The following is a 20,912-nucleotide window of genomic DNA, read 5'->3' on the forward strand; positions in this document are numbered from 1 at the left end:
TATGAAACCAAGTGTTGGTCCACCACCTACTTCCTAAAGTATGAGCTATGTGGCACAGAAGCATTCTGCATCATGCAAGTGATGAGGGATAACAGTTCAGATTGCATCACCTGTATACAGGTTTTTTTCCTGTATTTTTGTTTCATTGTTTTCCTTGGCTCTTCATCATCTCTAATATCATTCTTGCTATGTACAATTATTGTAAGAAAACACAAAAATATTACATGTAAGCCTAGCCAAGAGTCACTCTGCAAACTACTCTCTAGGAAGCACTGAATATCAATGAAAAGAATTGTTTGGCATCAGAATCTGAAAATCTACTCAGCACAATGACCTCTGTTATCTGAAGAAACAGGAATCTTGAATTTTTCTATAAACTTCAGCCTGATGCATGCCAACATGGTAAGAATTATTGTATTGCTCTGCTGCACATTCTTTGCTCAGAATGCACTAGAAAACCCAACATTTTCAAATGCCACCTCCCTCAACCACTTTTGCTTACTGCGCTGGTAATGAAATGTCGCAGACCCTGTGCCAGAAGTTTCTATTGCATACAGTGTTCCTACAGTGCTTGCACCACTTCGAATAAGCATGTTTTGTATTTTAAATGCTCCTACAGATATTAAGTTTGGGAACTGATAAGTACTATAGCCTTATTTGATAATTAATATCCACAAAATGATGATAGGTGTCAATACCTTATTCTTAAAGTACTTGTATTCAACACATGCACTATTACAGAGGACTTAAAGCAAAAAGATTTGTGAAAAGGCATATGACCTTCTTCCCACTACAATGGCCATCCCCTAATTAAGCAATGCATCTGATAGTCATTAACAGGAATGAGATAATGAATCACTTTCTCTCTTCTTTGTTAATTTGCTGTAACCAAGCGGCTAATGGATGTCAGAGCTGAGTGATTGCACTGATTATAGTGATTTATAGTTGCAACAAAACAATTTAAAACCATTCTGATTATTCATGTTAAAGATGCTTTATGTTTTGTTTACTAAATGCTTCATGTTCCCCTTTATGCCTCTCTACGCACAATGAGACGTCTTTCTGGAAAACTTGGAAGTTCTAAGATTTTCTATTGTTTCAGAGCAAGGCATTTCATTTTGTTTATAAAAAAAAAAAGTTTACCCAGTAGAAATGAAAAGCCTTAGGGTGGAAAGAAAACTTCAGTGGTGCCTAGTTCAAAAGAAGACGGAAATAAGAGGAAATAAGGCAAACTTCAAGCCACTTACCTTAGGGCTTCCAGTCCCTTCCTCATTCTCTGCAGACACATCAGTAGACAGTATCTCTGCTTTGATGATATCCAGAGCCCTAAGAATCCAGCTGTGTTGCCGTTTGATTTGCCTCTGTAGTTCCTTCCATTGACTTGCAATCATCTGCAGCATGTCCTTCAGTCCTTCTCCAAAATGAAGAGGAAAAAACTATAAGCTATAAAATCAACTGCATCTTTAAATATTATTCTTTATTCAAAGAATTAGCAGAATATTTAAAAGAAGAAATGTAACAAGAAATTTAATGTATTTTCTGAAAAATAAATCCAAGCATTACTATTGTTCATACTGCAAAACAATGGCCCAAACATTTATTTTATTTTTTTTATTATTGACAATTTCAAGAAAAGGAAAATCCCACAAAGTGTGATTTCTATGTATTGGGGAATGCTATGGTAATCTCACTCTTTAATATCTAGTCTTTATCTGAAAACATTTCATAATCTTCCAAATACAGTTTTCTTACCTCCAACTCCTGTAAATACTTTCTGTAATTTACACATTACTATTTTCTAAGTATATGATGACATGCACTATCCTTCTCTGCTATGGCTTCTATACCTTTTTGGAACTACACATAGAAGTCACTAATTTCCTATAGCTTTCACATTACACAGGTCTGTCTGATACCATGAAACAATAGAGGCACAACCTATAACGTGATTGGAAAACAGTAGACCAAAGGTAACTTCAACCTGGATGAAAAGCATGCTAAGTAGGCCAAAATTAAGGTGGCATTCCGTAGCAGTGTATGCTGATTAAAACCCTATTATCATACAAGTCACGCAAACATCTAAAAATATAGGTGGTAGTGGGGATAGAGAAAGGGAAATCAGTATATCTCTCTCCCTCCTCTCAATTTAAGGCCTCTGCATAAAACAACAAGCCTAACCAAAGGAAAAAGGTATTTTTAATTTTAATGTATTCCTCATAAATATATTAAAAATCAATGTAAGAATTAGTTTAAGTGGCAAAATAAAGCTTTACCGGTGCAATTACCCATGCAGAGTATTTAAAAATATATATGTATTTGAAATCCTAATTCATTATCTTAATGTTATTTCCATAGCACCTACATCAAAGAATGTGTCAGTGTGAAGTTTTCAGTATGATGTGATTTCAATTGAAACTCAGCTGAGCAGCAAGCCCAAAATAAAATGAACAGACTATTTGCAGGCAGTATTTCATTTTATAAGTATCACTGCATTGTATGCAGTATATGAAACATTTATAAATCTTGAAGGTCAATCTGATAATGTAAATATTAATAATACATAAGGAAGTGAATATATGCAGTAATTTACAGCAATGCTTCTTCATTCTTTAATAGTCTGGAGACATAAAGACTTGCAATATTTCAGAAGGATTTACCTGATTTGTGAGATACAATAAGCTCAAGAAGTTGACGTCCTTCTTCTACCACTGCTTCTTTTAAAGCACAGTGGCTATCCACATTCAACTTAAAACTCTGCAAAATAAGAAAAAAAGAAAAAGACAGAAAAAACCTCAGTATCAGATGCTGGAGAGGCAGTTATCATAAAACACACGTACAAAATTACTTGCTGCTTTTCATCAAGAACCACATCCCCATTTACCCAATAGCCAAACTAATTTGTGATACTAAAAGCTATTGATATTTTGGATCTGGGCTCAAAATGTTTCCATTAGATCAGCAAAGTGCATCTGTGTTGAAACAGCTGACAAATCTAGAAATTCATTAGTTTTTATGAAAAGTCACAACCCGCAGGCTATATCTGGAGTAACAGTGTTCTATAAAATACACTAAATTTATGTCACCACATACGAGCTCTGTTTTTTTCAGATTCTTTGAAATGTTGGTGATAGCACTATTTATGAAACCATGAAAAAAATTACAGCATTGAATATATTTGCCTTATGTGCACTCATACAAATCTATTAATATTGTGTTTCAGAGTTAACCCTCATACCCGTTTTAAAGAACAAATCAGAATGCTCCAATCTGCGTTCTTATTTGCAAAGCAAGTGTTTTTATCCCCCTTTTCACTAATAATTTTACTAGTTTACAAAGGATCTCTGCTTTAACAGTGATTTTAAAATAGTTTCTTTTTTGAATTTATTTTTTACTTGTACAGATGATATTAAAATCTAGTAATACTGAAAGAAACTAGAACCATGATCCACTCTGTTATGCCATTTCATAAACCACTGATAATTTGGATAAATTCGTGAATTATTTGACAGAGCTTCCCTGTCATACTTACATGTATGAAAGATTAAAAAATTACAATAAAGTGGTACTTGCTGTATTTAATCATAAATTATGAGCAGTCCTGAACACACACATGCAAATCCTGTTCTCTTTGAAATGTCTACAGAATGAATGAAAACAAGATTTGACTCCTTGGAAGAAAAGAGTTTTGCCTTCTCTTGGGAATGAGTTAACTGGCAGAGATGAAAGGAGACTTTGCAGATTTGTATTAATGTAATTTTTATCACATTTGTAGATTCTGTGTTTTATAAAAACTTATACTTCCCCAGATACTAGTGACCATGTCAGTACTAAAGTAGCAGACACCACAAAAGACTCCTGCAGTCATCTGATTGGTGTAGCAGAAAATAATATTGCCAGAACTGTAATAAAATTATGTTCTTTTACTGTATTTGTCATGGTTGCATGGTTGAAAGAAGCATGTTGCTCAGACAGAATCTTAGCAGTCTTTCAGGCAGCAGTGTACCTGACAGTGGCAGAATGTTTTTGAGAATTCTCCACTCAAATAAAGGGCAATAAACAAGAATTTTGCTACCTTCAGGACTTTGTTTAGCCCAATTTTCCTTGTATGGGCGTCTGAATATACTGTTTTGTACCAGCTGTTGAACAACTGGGTCAGCCAAAAGAAGTTAAAAAGGGAAAAGGATGCCTAGTTTATGCCTGTCCCTTTCTTAAATCTAGAGTTTTATGAACCCAAATCTAGAAGTTCTTTTTCCTTTGTAAGATCATGTCTGAACAAGCACTGACAATATTTAATTTACTGTTTACTTAAAACAGGCTTGTACTGAATAGTTTGTAATCATGCACTTCACAGCATATGCACTATGTGTGTGCCTCACACAGCAAAGGAGAACTTAAAGGACCCGAGAGTAGGTTGTGTAATTTCATATAATTGAAGTTGAGTATAGATGCAGCTGGATGTGGCAGTGTCTTGAGATGATGTGGATGTGTTTGATAGGAAAATGGGAAAAGATGAGGTATTCTTTTTCATTAGGAAAAAAAAAAGACATTTACTGTCCTAGAAAAGGTTCATTTAATGTAACGCACTAGATACTACAATATAGCTTGATTTTCAGGTGCACCTATTAACCAGTAATATTGTTAAACTGAAGAAGCAAAACATGATGAAAAAAGGTGGGGCCAAACTTTTAGGTTTTTGCTAGTAATACTCTCCTTGTGGAAAATTCTGATTTTATGGATAAATTATGCACGGCACAAATACCGTGAACATACATTAAATTTAGGAGAAATAAGCTCTTATCAGCACAGAGGAATCAAAAGGAGGGAATGATTCATATAGGTATAAATACAAACAGCAGTGAAGGAAATGGTCAGTTGATGTGGTGAAGTATGAGTTTTGGCTTTAGAATTATTTATATATATCTTGCTTCTTACAGCTGGTAATTTCCTAAGAAAAAGGAATAAATGGACAAGGAACACTGGAAAGAATAGCCCTCAATCAATGCATCAGGGCTTGTGGTTCCTCATACCTGCAGGGCTGAAAATGTGATACATGAAAGAGGCAGACAGAGTTGAAAATTAACAAGTATTGCATGTATATACAATGGAGAGATCCAAATTTGCACAGCTAAAGATAAAATCAGACCAAATATTTGGAATGGAGGAGGACCTTCAAACACAGAAGTCCTCTCACATCATGGATATTTTCCCTTCTCTACTGTTTACTTATGGCATTTGGAAAATTGTAACTCTAACGGCGTGTGACCCAGGTACTCTGCTCCCCTTCTCCTCTGATCTGCCCTGATAATGAATAGAGCCTTTGCATCTGAAGAGAGGAAAGGAGAAGAGGAGTGGAGTCAATTAATCAAAGCCTTTTTTTCCAGACACATTTGCTGCTATGGAGCAGTCCAAATATCACACATGAGCACATACACATTATGGAAAATGCATGCGCATTGGCTTGACAGCAGCTTTTTAAACAACACATTAATGCCGTACGTAGCACTACAGTGTATATAATGTAGTTTACAAGCCGCAAGAAGCAAAATTTCCTTATGAAGTTCTCTGCAGTTTTCCCAGTCACCATGCACCTATACATAAATATCAGCTTTCCTCATTTAGCAAGAATTTTGGAGGCAGGAATCATGCAGTTTTATTAAAGCTACAGAACAGAAAATAAAAAGGAATAAAGGCTCCAAAAGTACAAAGCCCCAGCAGTGCTATCTTCTGTTGACTGCATGGGGCAAAGAAGCACAGCCTTCACAAAATAAAGCTGTCCCCTGACTTTTAGGAAGCTGATTGATCCATTGGACAACAATGCTGCAGAACCTCCATGGGGAAAAAAGCAGCACCTCCTGATCTACAGTGGGCTCTGAACAACACTAAAAATAAGAGAGCACTTTTCCAGCATATAATAATCTCTCCCTTTCAGCTTATTTTCTGTACAACTGAGGATGAGAAAAAATATCTGAAAAAATATTTATTTGAAGTTCCCCTGAGGTTTTATATTATGGCTGTAGATACTTATCTAGGAAACTTCTGGTGAGTAGGTATCCTACAGCATGTACACATTGAGCTCTGATACGAAGTCTTTCACTGCCTTGCAACCCTCTGCTCTTAGCAAATCTTTGTAATTTGGTAAAACACAGCCTGGGTCTTGACTTATCCATGTCTGCAGTAAGGACAGTCAACTATTAAATATTGTTGTTTCCAGAGGCATATAGATTTTGTATAAGCATGGGGGTTTTTTAAGTGATGATAAATCCAACTAATTATTTCCAGCATACTTTGCGTCTCTGAAATACAAATAAGAAACCAGGTATCATGTGAACCTACAATACATACATAGACTATGTTGAATGATACAGCAGTATACACCTATTGCCAGATTAAGTTGCTGAATTAAAAGAAGTATTTTCATTTCTTCAGTCAAACATTCTATTAGCATTTGTGGAATGCTGGGGTACCATTGAGATGTAATTTTCTTGAGGCTCATTTTTGATCTGTTTAAATACCTTTGAGAAAAATATTACTGTTTTTACAGCTTTTATTTTTTAGATAAATGGTATAGACAATTAAAATTATCTAATTGACCTACAATTGTAGAATCTGAAAGGGAAAGCTTAATTTAAAATTTCCTATTTTTTTTTTTTTTAATTATCACATTTCTAAGCAATATTCCCTTTAAGATAAATGAAGAGATTCTGAAAATTTATTCTTATATTCCTAATATACAAGTACTTTTGCAACTGCATTGTTCCTGGCACAGTTACATCCCAGTAGCTTGCTGTGACAAAATACCAAGATATCAAGTACTGAATTCAACTTTTGGAAAGGCAACTGTTGCCTTTTTTTTTTTTTTTTCCTTGAGGAGTTCTGATCACACAAAATGTCTCTGTTTGGTCATTGTCTAGTATTTATGTACTTGAGTTAATAACCCAATAAGTCATGTCATAAGGTGGTGATATTTTCATCCTAAACACTACCTACCAATGACATTCAGTAAATAAAAAGAAATAACTACCATGTAAGCTGCTCTTATATTAACATGGAAATGCTAATATATTTAGCATTCTAATGACATAATAATAAATATATAATTAATCGGTCAATTCTTATATCAAATGGATATTCATAAGCAATTTCTACATGGAAAATGATCCTATCTGCTATGAAAGAGGGCATTTCACATGTTACATCTACAAACACATCATCAAACTGTTTGACTTTTCAACAATTGAGAAATACCTTGTTTCAGAAAGCCTCACATTTTTCAGCAGGGATATAAAACCTTAGTATTAGAAGTCACTAGGGTATGTTTTCTTGGGAATTAAATGTCACATGTGAAACGGTTCCAGTCAGTATCTCCTTTGTTCATGTTTTCCATGAAACCTAGGCGACTACAAGGCATTTCCTTATCTTCTTCTTTTCTTTTAAGCTGTATTTCTATGAGTGACACTCCACCTGTTAACACAAGCACTGTGGCAATGCTTTATGCAGCTCCATAGTCAAAGTCGATTTTTACCACAATTGCAGATATTCTACCTTTGCTTTTGAAGGAGAACATGGTGAATCCCCCTCTGAAGCTGCAGCACCCACTAAGGGTCTTTTTCTTCTCTCCCCTAGACTGAGAGCACACCCTCCCTGTAGCAATGATGGCCAAGGGGCCAATTTTCACCAACTGCTAAGCAAATCTCTAATGCCTAATATAGTATGATTATGCTTTTCCTTAGATGAACAACACATTATTTCCTTCTGTAACCATTGTGAGCTGTTAGATATTTTTTTAAGACTAAATAGCTAGTGGAAAGAAGACGTGATCTTCTATCCCCTGCAACAATGAGAAAGCTTTAAAAGACAATAATTTCTTAGATTTCTCTGGGGGTAATTCCTTCCATTGGCATCTGTAGCAAGACGAAAATGGGGAAAATAAAAATATCACTGTCTATGGTGATTCAGAATATCATATTATAATCTAAAATGCCCTTAAATGTGACATAAAACTCGTTGGGGAACCTCACTGCTGAAATCCCACAATCATCATCTCATTCTGGCATTGTGCCACCATAGATCTAGATTATAGGTGTGATGGTTTGACTCCTCAGACAATTTCTTTCTGTTAGTTTATTTAAACATAATATTAACAGAACATTCTGAGTTCAAAATGTTTAGTAATGAGCTAATTATAGCAACCCCAGGAATGGTTTTACCTTCTGATCACTGATACACATTCTCCACCTTTCACTCGATCTGAATATACTTTTTGCCTAGTAAAAAGTAATGGTGCTAGTAGGAGGCCCAAACATGTTTATGAAGAGCCAAACTGGTGGGAGTTTAGGGATAAGCAAACAAAATACATTTAAAAGTGAAAATGGTGGAAGATTATAAGAAATAAACAAGACTGACTAAATGATGAATAACAGAATGAGCCATTATTATCTGCTTATATTACATGAATCTGAACATCAAGCAGAAAGAAGATTGATTAGCATAGTACTGTATCACAAGGTACAGTAGATGGGATTAATGGAATTAAATTAAGAAAATATAAAATTTAAGATAACTACCAGGAAAATATTCCCTAAAAGTCAGATCTATTAGGCTGTATAATAATATCCTCAGGGAAACTGTGACAGCCCTGCTCCCTTAGGACCTTTAAACCTAGACTGGATAAAAATGTAAGAGTAACGAATGCAACTGAATGGGCTGACAGAGCTGTAGTCTTGGTCTTTCACATCCCACAGAATTTGTGATGGGCCAGCAAAACTAAATACAAAGGGGCAGGCATTACCCAAGTAGTCCTACAGTACTTCACACTTTTGTAAAACCATCTCAAACCTTTCTTCTCTGGCACAGCTTTTGCCATTCCAGTATTAAGTAATCCATGTTTTTTTCCCTTCACTACCTCTTAAACGTGAATAGCACAATCTTCCTCACATTAAACACTTTAGGTCCCCCAATTTCTGTTTCTTATTCCTCCTTGTGTTTGTCATCTCTTAGATAATTTAGTCACATTTTTAATGCATAATTTTAGATGTGGAGAAAAGAATAGTTAGCCCAACTCTCCAGGAAGATTATTTTGCAGATTTAGTTATCATAAGGCTTCCTAAAATGAATCTGTTTGTTTATCAATAAGGGATGGAAGAACACAGACAGGAAAGCCCATAGAAAGTATGGCTATACAATAAAAAAATTGCCAAGTTGCCATAAGCACAGTGAACTGCACATCCAGTCCACCGTATGTAACTGCCCTTGATCATTTCTTGTCCTCTTGAGATACTCAGAAAAAAAATCGGCAGAAGTCACAGTCTTCTGACTTCTTCTACCAAGATGGCATTTGTCTGGCATTTCTAGGTAGGCCTCTTCCACCTGGAGACCAATCACACCCAAAAGCTGCTTCATCAACATATGCCTAAGTTGTACTGTCCTACCACATGCAGAAAAAAGCCAACCAAGAAAAAAGAGCTTTCCAACCCAAAGATAAATTCATGGGGCGTAGCAGCCTTGGCAAATACAGAGTTGCTGTGGGAGAATAAAACATATGTGTATCTATTATTTAAGTATAAACCTACTAAATTACAGAACAAAAAGAACTCACTGCACTAAATAACACTATGTAGTTTAAGAAAATCCCTTGAAGGATTTTAGGTCTATTAAAATTTCAGGGGAGTATGAGGGAGATGTATTTCACTTTTTATATATGTACAGATATAATATTTTATGAAATTAAAAGGTGAACTAAACACCTGCTTAGCAAAATATACCTAATTATTTATTTATCCCAAATTATTAACCAAATTAATCTGTAGAATTAAGAAATGAAAAAAAAAAAATTACCAATCAAGATCTCCATTCATGCCCTCAATTTTCTATCTTTCTGCTGAAATCTTTGGCACTACAAACACCAAAACACAGACAGCAACTGTATTACTTCCAGTACTTAAACTGTGAATGACATTACGCCTCTTAAAGACATAACACAGAAACCGTGGGAGTGGGCCATAGCTCTTGGAAGGTAAGTAAGAGCAAATCTAGTTGAAATGTTGCTGCAAGTGTGGCTGTTTGTCCTTTGAGATCCTAGAGCTATATTCTTTTAATTATTTCCAATCTCCTAACTTTTTTAAATTAAATTTCATTTCACTTGCAAAAAGCAGATTTCAGACTACATCTATGCTGATTGTACTGGCATACTAAAATTTCAGATAACACCATATATTTTAATAGACATAAAAATTACAATTAACAGAGTTCCTAAGTAGGCATTATGGATTTTATTAAAAAAATAAACATTCCAATCAATTTGTTAAAGGTGATTCAAAAGTAGATACAACAACAAATTCATGTAAAAAGCATGATCAAGTTGTCAAAGAGTGATTATTTTGCAATTGTTACAAAGTTTCTGGGTCAGAACTTATGTGGAATACTTTTTCACTGAAATTTCCTGATCATGTTAGTTCAAAACATTTTCCAATGGCAATCCGATTTCATTGTATTATTATAGGCACCGAATCCCCTGTATGCAAATAATTTCTTCTGCAGGCCACGCACATAATGGACCCAGTGGAAAATATAACTTTCATCACTTAAACTTAGATAATCTGTGGTTTGGTATAGCTCAGCACCCAAAGGTATTACAGTTTTGGGAGGTAAGACTTAAAAAGAGGATGACCGTTTGTAACACTACCAAATCAAGTTACCCTGCATTGTTCAGCTTCACCTACAAGTGCAAATGAATTTAAATGTTTCTCAAAGTTAATAAATGCGTTATCCTTTTCTTCACAGCTGTAATAAGTATCTACTCAAAAATGAGGTATCTAGAAACTTGGAAGACAGGGTCAGAAAAAAAGTAGTACTCTTTAAGAGTATTCAGGCTGTTCAGTCTCTGGGAAAATTATTAAGAAATTATTGCTTGCGCTACAGGCTTGCACAGAATAAACCCTCTGAGTGGGACTGTGTGGTAACAGCTGGCAGCAACAGTATGGGAAGACAGTAAACGGGCAGTCCTTTCCTTCATTAAAAACACACATAGTAATAACAGATCTCCTACTTCTGTGATACTGGGAGCATAAACATGGCCCCATCCTCCTTACAAAGGCATGTGTCAGCTCTTCTTCACTGCATGACCCTATGGGAAAAAAAATGATATGAAGTGCAGTATTTCTGTATTCATCAGGACAACATTATCGTGATTTGTAAGACATGTAACTGGATTTTCTATTATATACCTGACTTTTTTTTGTCACCAAAACAGTCACTGAAATTCAAAAGAACAGTCCAAACAGTTTAGCTACCTCTATTTTTCCCACTGCCAGCAACCATACTCTCTCTAGATCCAGACTATAGTATAGGTACAGCCAAATGTATTAAATGACAGCAACATTTCCTTTTGATGTTCTCAGGTACTTTAACTCAAGAAACAGAAAAACTTACAAAGAGGTTATTTGGTATACAGATTTTAAAAGCTGAAAAATACAACTGACTATATACATGCATTCCCTATGTTTAAGGTTGATGTCCTCCTACTAAGTCCTTTTATTTGCCTGTGTTATTTGAAGCCTGCTGGATTTAGTCTATACCTCTGATTAGCATGTTCTGAAGACTGCTTCCTGTACAAAAGGAACACATACATATCCAAAATAGCTTTCAAGATAACAGCACAAAATTCAGAAATTCAAACTAACAATAGGCTAAACTGAAGTCCTTAGAGAAGCAAGACATAAGTTCACTCATGGTGTTCAGACTCTTAGCACCTTCATCCTGTACCTACTATCCCACATTTTAAAGATAAAATCTAAATTGGCTGCCGTGGACATTGGAAATGCCCTTATAGCAAAAGCACAGTACCTAACTCAGCCATTTGAGAGACTTTAATACCCTTAATAAAATTACCGTTACCATTGCTACCACAAAGACAGCCAGTAGATTAGCCCCAGGCATGTGCATTTAACCTTATTTTCAATGGGAACAGGTATTTAATACTTCTCTAAACTGTCATGTTTTTCAGAAAATGAGATTTTCCAGGGAGATAAGAATGATATTTTTTCAGCCATAGCAGACTTGTTACAAACAGACAATCAGCTATCATGAGGTATCACAGAAGCATTGTTACCTCACCGATACAATTTCTTAAGTGTGAAAATACAATCTATTTTCTGTATGAAAGCATTTGCTCTTTTCAACTAAGAAAGTGCTGAGCCATGATGTGCCCAGAAACTTTTATAGTGGACATAGGAAAATTCTTATTTCATTTCTCTTTAGACAATAAAACTCTCAGAACTCCCATATCTTGAGAAGAATTTGGGTTTGGAATGGAGAAGACATCTAGCCTTCCTGTACAGAAGAGAAGTAAATGCTAGTGTGAAACAATTTGTATAATTTGCTTTGAAATACTAGTGATACTTCCTCTATTTTTCAGACTGTAGAACATAAGGTAAATACAGTGACTGAGGAGGTTAGTATAATGGACCAATTCTGAGCTAACAAGCACTTTAATGTGGCACAAAGCTTGTGACTAAATTGAGGTAAAAATTACAGACAGGAATGACACAATTTATTAGGAAAGAAAACAAAGAAATTCTAATTCATGGAAATGATCATTTAGCATATCCAAACAACAGTTTGTACTGCAATGACTCAATGCAATCTTAGCCACTTGTACTTTCTACAAAACAGTATTTGCTATTCTGCTTTCAATGAAACAGAATGTACACTTTTGCCTAAAAAAAACCCAACAAACAAATAACCTTGGTGTGAACAATTCATTATTTTCAAGGAGGCCATTCTCCTTCCATTTTTTTCCATGAGTGATAAACAATACCTTTTTATGCTACCTAGACAAACAGGAAACAACAAGCTGCCATCTTTTCTAAGGATATCATCTATCCACAGGTACAATGAGGGTAAAAATTAAACGTTGTCAGCAGCCTTGTGGAGAAGGATTTGGGGTACTGGTGGATAAAAAGCTGGACATGAGCCAATAATGTGCGCTTGCAGCCCAGGTGGCCAAGTGCATCCTGAGCGGCATCAAGAGAAGTGAGGCCAAGACAGGGACGAACTTTTTAGCAGTGCCTGTTGCAACAAGACAAGGGGTCATGGTTTTAAATTAAAAGAGGGTAGATTTAGACTAGGTATAAGGAAGACTTTTTTTCAATGAGGGTGGTGAACCACTGGAACAGGTTGCCCAGAGAGGTGGTAGATGCCCCTCCCTGGAAACACTGAAGGTCAGGTTGGACAGCACTCTGAGCAACCTCATCTCATTGAAGATGCCCCTGCTAAGCACGGGGGGGGTTGCACTAGATGATCTTTAAAGGCCTCTTCCAAGCCAAACTATTCTATGATTTGCCCTCCTCCAAACTGCAAACTTAAATGTAGACAGGTTACAGCCGCAGTCTTATTCAAAAGGCCAAAAGGCAACAGCCACTATGAAGGACATCATAGGAATCTCTCACCATTCTTTAACTGGTTTTCAAGAAAAAATGCAAAATTGATAATCACTCTCTCTCTCTGTATATCTCTCTCTCTCCTATGTTCCTTGTACTCAAGATACCAGAATTTTAATCTTCCAGAAATTCTGAAGAGTAAGATCGTTAGGACAAAAATACCTATTAGTTCCAAATTTCTAAAAACTTTCCTTAATTTTATCTCCACTGAAAAATGTTGTTTGTCAATGTCTACTAATAATGCAAGAAGGATTTTTAAAGTTCCATCAATTAAGTTTAAAGTAAATTTTTTTCATTTATACCTTTCCACTTCGAAGTCTTGTATTATGTACCTCTTAGTTTGACACTAGACACAGAAATGGCTTTGGCCACCACAGCTAAGAGCACACCATAGTAAGGTGCACAACTAGGAGTTCTGCAGCAACAAAAAAACCCCAAGAGTGCTGTGTTAACAACAAAGGGAAAAGTTAAGACTACAGAATTAAAAATTCTAGGCCTCAGCAAATATATATAGTGCTTTTCATCTAAACCTTTTTCTCCATGGTTCTTCACATTTCTTCATTTGCTAGCTCACATCTTTATTGTGCTAAAACAGTGTATCTTCTTGGGTCATGGATGGGGCACAGTAAAATGTCTATTTTAACACATTAAAATGGTCAAGAGCAACACAGTAAATTCTTATTTGTTGAGCTGGTAAGAAAGCCTGTCTGGTTTCACAAGCACAGTATTGCCATCTCGACAGAGGCTTTTAGCTCATAAGCTGCCTTCAGGATACTGTTTTTGATAAGAACTGATTTGCATATCACCAAGTCTATACTTAAGAGTCTGATAGTAGCCAATTTTGATCAGGGTGTCAATGGGCAAGAATCAGCATAACAGAAAAGAGGAGCTACAAAAGATAAAGTGAATCAGAAGCCATTTTCAGGAGCTCCTTTTTGCAAGGTCAATGAAGCTACCTTTTCATTAGGAAGTTGTTTGAGCAAAATTGTTCACAAAATAAAAAAAAAAACTGCCCCACTTTTTTCTCTGGTAGGGCTGACTGAGGCATTTGTGGCAAAGCAGATTTCTGTTAAAAACCACCCCTGTTTCATGAAAACAGTGTCTTCAACATGGATCAGCTTGGGTGGCTGCCTGCAGGTGTGCCAGAAGTTCAAGTGGTTGCAGCTCCATTTCAACACTCCCATACAAACAGGGACCACACAACTCCAAAATCAGTTTCACCAATGTTACTCAGTTGTGAAGCCCCATAACACTGAAACAATATTTTCAGTCAATATTCCAGGGGTTTCTGAGAGCATTTTTATTGATAGCGTCATGCTTTCAGTGTTATGTAAAATGAAGTAGATAACTTCTGGTTTGCAGAAAATCAGGGAACTGGGTTTTAATATTTGCAAGAAAACTGTCCTCCAAGCTAAGACGATTTTTCATACAATCCAGACGCAGACTACATTTCAGTTTGTAGAAAAAAATCATACTCTTTACCAAACCATATGGTTACCATATGGTCACGGCAAAATCTATGGATTAAGTTGTAACTGTGCTTTAAGTATAAAATTCCAGTTTGTTCTACAGTTAATAATTATAATCATGGTGTATTCGGGTATCAGGGCTGTGCCCATGTGCACACAGTGCACTTAGTCATTAATTCCCTGGCTGGCCAAAGAACTCCCCGGCTAGTCTCTGCACAGATGAGATAATGGACTAATTGACACACTTGAGGAGAGGCTGCCTTCCACCTTCACAACAAAGTGCTTCACCAATTATTTCAGGGGCTCTCCAGGTGGGGAACTTCAGATGCTCACAGAGATGCCTGAAGGCAGCATTTTCTGGGCCAAGAGAAATAGACAGACACTACTCTTATGCTTCAAATTGCTGATTAACAGCCTAGGTGGACTCAGGATTAACATCCTGCCAGACCAGGTATAAGAATTAACCGGAACAATAGTTTGGGGGGTTCTGCCAATTCAAGCTGAAGATGCCATGCAAGGATGCTTGTAATGGAGACTTGCATTGCCATCCTGGTTAAGAGATTTGACTTCTCGTGTAAGCATTACCTTATGCAAAGATTCTAATAAGCTGATGTAAGTTTCTTGTGGTATGTTGTGTTGGGTTTTATTTTTAAATGAACACACTCTATGTGTCTGTGCCACACCATTTCTCAAAATGTCAAAGGTGTAGAAAAGTGAGGCTGGGTAAGGAGAGAGATTAAGATTCAGTCTTTTATTAACAATTTACATTGGGACACTAATATGACAGCCAAGACTCTTACACACTGAAAAACTTGGAGGATGTCTCCTCTGCAACACTTTTCCCAGCTCGTAATGAGAAAAGGGGAAAGTATATTTTTCTGTTTTCCTGTTCACATATTTTATTTCCTTAGATTTTGACAGCAGAGATTTAATTCATGAATGCAAAATATTCTGTCTTTATGGCACTAATTTTGTTATTGCAACAAACATATTTCCAGGAAAACAATATCACAGGTGGTGAAATTGATAAATTGTGCCAAAGGCTAAGGCCTTGTCTCTACTAATAAAAATAAAAATACTAATCTACACTGAGTTTTCACTCCTTCTACAACCAGAAAATCTGCACCAGTGAGGAAACATAGTTATGAGGTTTGCTAGCACAGATGCAGTATATAGAAAATTCAACACATTTACTTTGTTTTCCAGCTTAGTTTGCTGCCAGTGTCTGTACTACGATCTCACAAACCTAGAACCTAAATTTAAAAAGTACTAAGCCACCTTTACTTCAACAAGTCTTAGGTGAGTCTGACAGCATGTATAACCTCACTGCCAAAGAAGAAAATGGGCAGTATAAGTACGCTCACAAAGACCTTGATCACCATTGTCTTACAATGCTCAACCATGAGCTTAATGTGAATTGAAGTTCATTTACTTCTGTTTAAGCACAGATTAGGATTTCTGACACACAAATGCCACTGAAAATCTGGCTAATTAATACAAACAACTACCTTCCCCACCATAAAAGTATCCTGTATTTTAATAGTTCAATTCTGATGTGTAGAAATGAATATGATAGCATAAGTTTTCTGAAATCCAAAAAGAAAAGCCACAGTTACTTTCTTCAGGTTGTGCAATGATCTTTTTTTCACTGGTTACATATGCCATAAAAATAATTACAGTATCACCACATTGAAACTGAAGTTTTCTTCAGATACTTCAATTGTTCACAGAAGTAAAGACAAAACCCACCTTGTTTCATAACAGTTATCCTGAAACATACAAATATTTTCTACCCCAATGATAGACGGATAGAGAGCACAGCTGGGAGTCTCAGTACTTACATAAGAAAGTGAAGTTGTACCCCACAAGCTCATTTATGCTGACTACCTCTAGCAATGAGGGAGTTGCCTCTGAGCTACTACTCCACATTCCAGTCTGATAGATGGTTTTGGCCTCGCCTCCCACAGAACTAAAAGGCAAAGCTGTAAGTCATTTGCCTACAAAAGAGCTACTGTGCTCCTCCTCATGAAAAAAGAAGAAACTGTGACAGAGGCTGCCTAGAGAGTGCCCTGTTGCTATAATATGTTTCTTTTCATCCAGTCAAGACGGAAAATTGCAATTCTACTCATAAAAACTCATATCTCCAAAAGCTTCCTGTTGCAGAGTAAGAGGAAAACAAATAGAAATGACCAATGCCTTTTCTGAGCCCGGCTCTCAAGATATGCTCTGTGTCTTCAGAGCACCTGAAAGCATAATACAAATCACAGGAACAAGTGTGTGCAGGACAAGGCAAAAATCCAAACCCTGCCACAAAGTGCAAAATCTGCAACATAAGACAAAAATGCAGTGTCTTCATACAGCATTTGATACACTACTACAATGGGCACTTAAATTAGTGAGTACCCATAGGTGCTACTACAACAGAAAAGCTTAGGAACAAAAAAACACAAAGAGTTTCCCGCATTGCTGAAATCCTGAAGATGGTTTTCACTTCAGTTCTAATTGTATATGTGGTTAATGTATACTTAATTAATTTCATAATGGTCACTCCAGTATTACAGTAGGGTTCAGGATGATATTTTTTCCTGTAATACATCATGTGACTTCCTGGAACTGTCAAATAATCTTTCAGCATCAGATTATGAGAGACTGGAAATGAGACTGAGCTTCGGGAGTTGATGCTCTGATTTGGCTAATGCACTGTTTTATCTAACTGGAGTATCTAGCTCCGTGGCTCAGAATAGTGCTATCACTGGGTTTTCTTCCAATTCATACTGTCAAGAACCTAAGATTTTGGCCAAGGGAGAGGGAATTTCATAGCTTAATTTTCCTTTTTTTTTTTTTATATTTACCAGAGAGAGTAGTTTACCTATTAAGATACCTATGCAGTGAGCATCATACATTGAACTCTATCCTCTACCTACAGCCTAATTTTGCTTTTGAAAACTTAATAGCTGGTTTAATTCAGGTCTTTGTTTCACCTCCTTATAACCAGAAACAGGTCTTGGAAGAATTCAGTGAAAGTCTCATGAGCTTTATCAAATATTTCTTAATCTATAATTCTAGCCTGTAATATATTCAGATGAATATATTCACCCAAGCGTTTTCTACTTCCACCCAACGTTTTAGCTTTTTGCACAAGAACAAGATTAGTGACAGTTGTATTAATTACATGACAGAAATGCACATCAAGTAAAATGATTGAAATAATTCTTTCAAATATTTGATTTAAATGATTGTACTATGTTAAAGCTGTGGGAGAGAGAGTAAGAGTTCCTTACTAGTAAGAGTTTTGTTACTGCTTCAGTGTACTAAACATGCTAGAATGATCAGCAGAAAAAAACATCCTTTCTCCTTTTGCTATTGCCATTTTCTTTCCATTTTGGAGATAATTTCTGAATCATAATGTAACTCAGGCTTTTAATGTTTAGAAAGCTATCAGTACATATTTCAAATACAGAAAATAATTTGTTGGTGTTTTCATTAAAATAAACTGCAAGCCTGCAAATCTTACATTAAAATATATATGCCATAAAAACAATTACAGTAACACCAAATTAAAATTGACGTTTTCTTTTGACAGTTTACTTCTTACTAGTAATTAAAAAATAATAATCAAATAAAAAGCACAGCAGAACATTTCAATTACTGATAGTAATCATAGTATAATCTTGTCCTACCAAGTGTGTCTCCAGGTATAGTTTAAGGCTGTCTGTCTCTGCTTTAGGAGGAGTCCAGTTCTCTGTTGTTTCCATGGCTTCATTTAACCAGTGAATGAATTCATCCAGCTTGCTTACAAAACCCTTACCAGATAAGAAAAAAGAAAGAACAAGAAAAACATATTTGTTAGCAAAATAGCAATCTGAAAAATCTATGTTCAATGGGTTTTTTTTAAGCCAGAAGAGTATTGTAAAGTGGAATTCTGCCTTTTACAACCATGCAAAGAAAAAAAAAAAAATTACCAAGTGGCCTTCTAGTAATGAAGGAGAATGGTGTTTCTGGGGACAATCTAAGGTGACACTTTGGAACAGGACAATGTGAGATCCATATGACACTGATGAAATGCAGAAAATATCAAAGTTTCTGAAGATATGAGTGGGATACACAAAAAGCTGCACATGGATTACAATGAAAATTGAGCTGAAGACCTTGCACTGGGCAGGTTCAATGTAGCCTGAGCACTGTTGGTTGAAAAAAGTGCTGAAGAAAGCTGTATTAACAAGGTAGTACATCAGTAGACAGAGGAAAGAATCTATTTGTCAGAACTGAGTCTTGAGGCTCCTGTTTTGGCTCATAGGATGAGACTCAGAAGAAATCAAACAGTAGGTGAGGCAGAATATATAGCATTTAATATAAATATTGCTGAATGCATATGAGCCACACAGATGGTACTCCTAAGAAGACAGCAGCTCTTGCTTCTCAGGAGCTCCATTTATTTCAAGATTAGTATCAATTACTTTGTCTGATTAAAAACAGTGCCCCTGAATTTACATGATTGGATGTTACTATAGGCACATACTGAGTACAGATAATTTTATCAAAGTCTTAACCACCACAAAGCAAGAACGCAAATGGAATAAGCTGACCGTGATGTTTATAGGCAACCTGAAAATTAACTCTAAAGGGTAATGTCCATCTATTACAATCATCATAAGACTAGATTGTTAGGTCTAATACTGGTTATATTATTAGTTATTAACTATTAATTTTGCAGCATGGTGACAATTTTAATCTCCAGTTCAACAACAACTCAGTATACACACTCAGTATCTCACTCTCATCATTTAATTTATGGAATGATTTCTGGTAATTATTAGTCCACTCAGGTAGGGAAAAGCAAGCTAAGCATAAAACTTTTAAAGATTCCTGAGTCACTCAGGAGCTCAAATGCTTTTCTCCAAAGTGACCCATGAAACTGGAATTCTAAAGAAGACGAAACAGAAGTTTGAGCAGTTGGCACACAGCTGTGTTATGCAAAGTGCAACAGTAATAACCCAGACCAAACAGAGCTACACTTCCTTCAAAATTCATGGTAGCAGGGTCATTCTGTCCCAGTGCTGTGCCAAGAAGTAGGGTACAATAATCAACTCCTGGCTTCCAGCTGAACTGGCAGTGCTTCTGAACCAAAGCTGGCCTCTGGCAGGATGTTCCGGCGCATACTGCAGGAATAACAGCACTCACTGAGGCACTCTGAAGATTTTTTTTTTTTTTTATTTAATGTGAGTCTCTACAGGTCCTCAAGATGAGAAGGAGACTATTGCCATCTTCCTTCATGGAATCCATTATATCTCAAAGCACTGTAAGGACAAAAACTGTTATTCTGCAGTTTCGTTGTAGGCTGTTTATCAGGACATTCCAGGAAGCAGGAAGGAAAACAGCAAAAACACCCAGTGGATATGGTGACTGAGACAAAATGCCTGCACCCTGGGGCAAGTAATGAAGGCAGGTGCACGTCCTCTGCCACAGCAGGCCATGCCACAGGAGCGATGTTCCCCACTTCAGGCCATGGGACAGAGTGGGAGCAGGATGTTTCCCTGGCTCTACTGCTTGCTTTCTCCCAGCTTGCAGTGGAGCATAAGAGATACCAGACTGGCAGAGACAGGGGAGGCGTGAGCTGGAGGGAAGAGGAGCAGGAGGAGTAAAGTCCTTCTAGTCCCTCCAGTAAATCTCTGCCTGCATTTTAGCAATGTGCTATCCTTGAGAGACAAGGTGATATGATAAGCACAAAAAAAACCCCCAACAAACCACGAAGACAGGCTCTCTCTTGTATATGCGTCATGTATTTTATGGAGACAGACACGTATAACATCCGCCCGCAGTGCTCAACACCTGCATGCCTTCAAAAGGGTGCTCAGAAACATTGCAGTCTTGCACCAATATAAAAACCAACTACCAGCAGCTGAGTTACTCCTGCCCTCTCCCAAAGCCTGCTCGCGCTTCAGCATCTGCAGCTTCACGGCGACGCTTAGAAGCTGCCAAGCAGCAGGGTGCTGCGGCCCGGCGCGGG

At 36.6% G+C, this 20,912-nt stretch overlaps 1 protein-coding gene across 1 annotated transcript; it reads right to left on the reverse strand.

Moving 5' to 3' along the window:
• Window positions 1-1,247: 1,247 nt before the first annotated feature.
• LOC103769100 (A-kinase anchor protein 6-like) lies at window positions 1,248-18,708 on the reverse strand (the record flags this gene model as incomplete). The annotated part of the gene is made up of 3 exons (XM_008936274.1): window positions 1,248-1,411; window positions 2,658-2,754; window positions 18,586-18,708. Coding segments are annotated over 3 exons (384 nt in total), but the record flags the coding sequence as incomplete, so codon positions are not given.
• Window positions 18,709-20,912: the final 2,204 nt, after the last annotated feature.

The sequence above is a fragment of the Merops nubicus genome, unplaced genomic scaffold (genome assembly GCF_000691845.1).
Source record: "Merops nubicus isolate BGI_N331 unplaced genomic scaffold, ASM69184v1 scaffold29522, whole genome shotgun sequence".
Classification (NCBI taxonomy): Eukaryota; Metazoa; Chordata; class Aves; order Coraciiformes; family Meropidae; genus Merops; species Merops nubicus.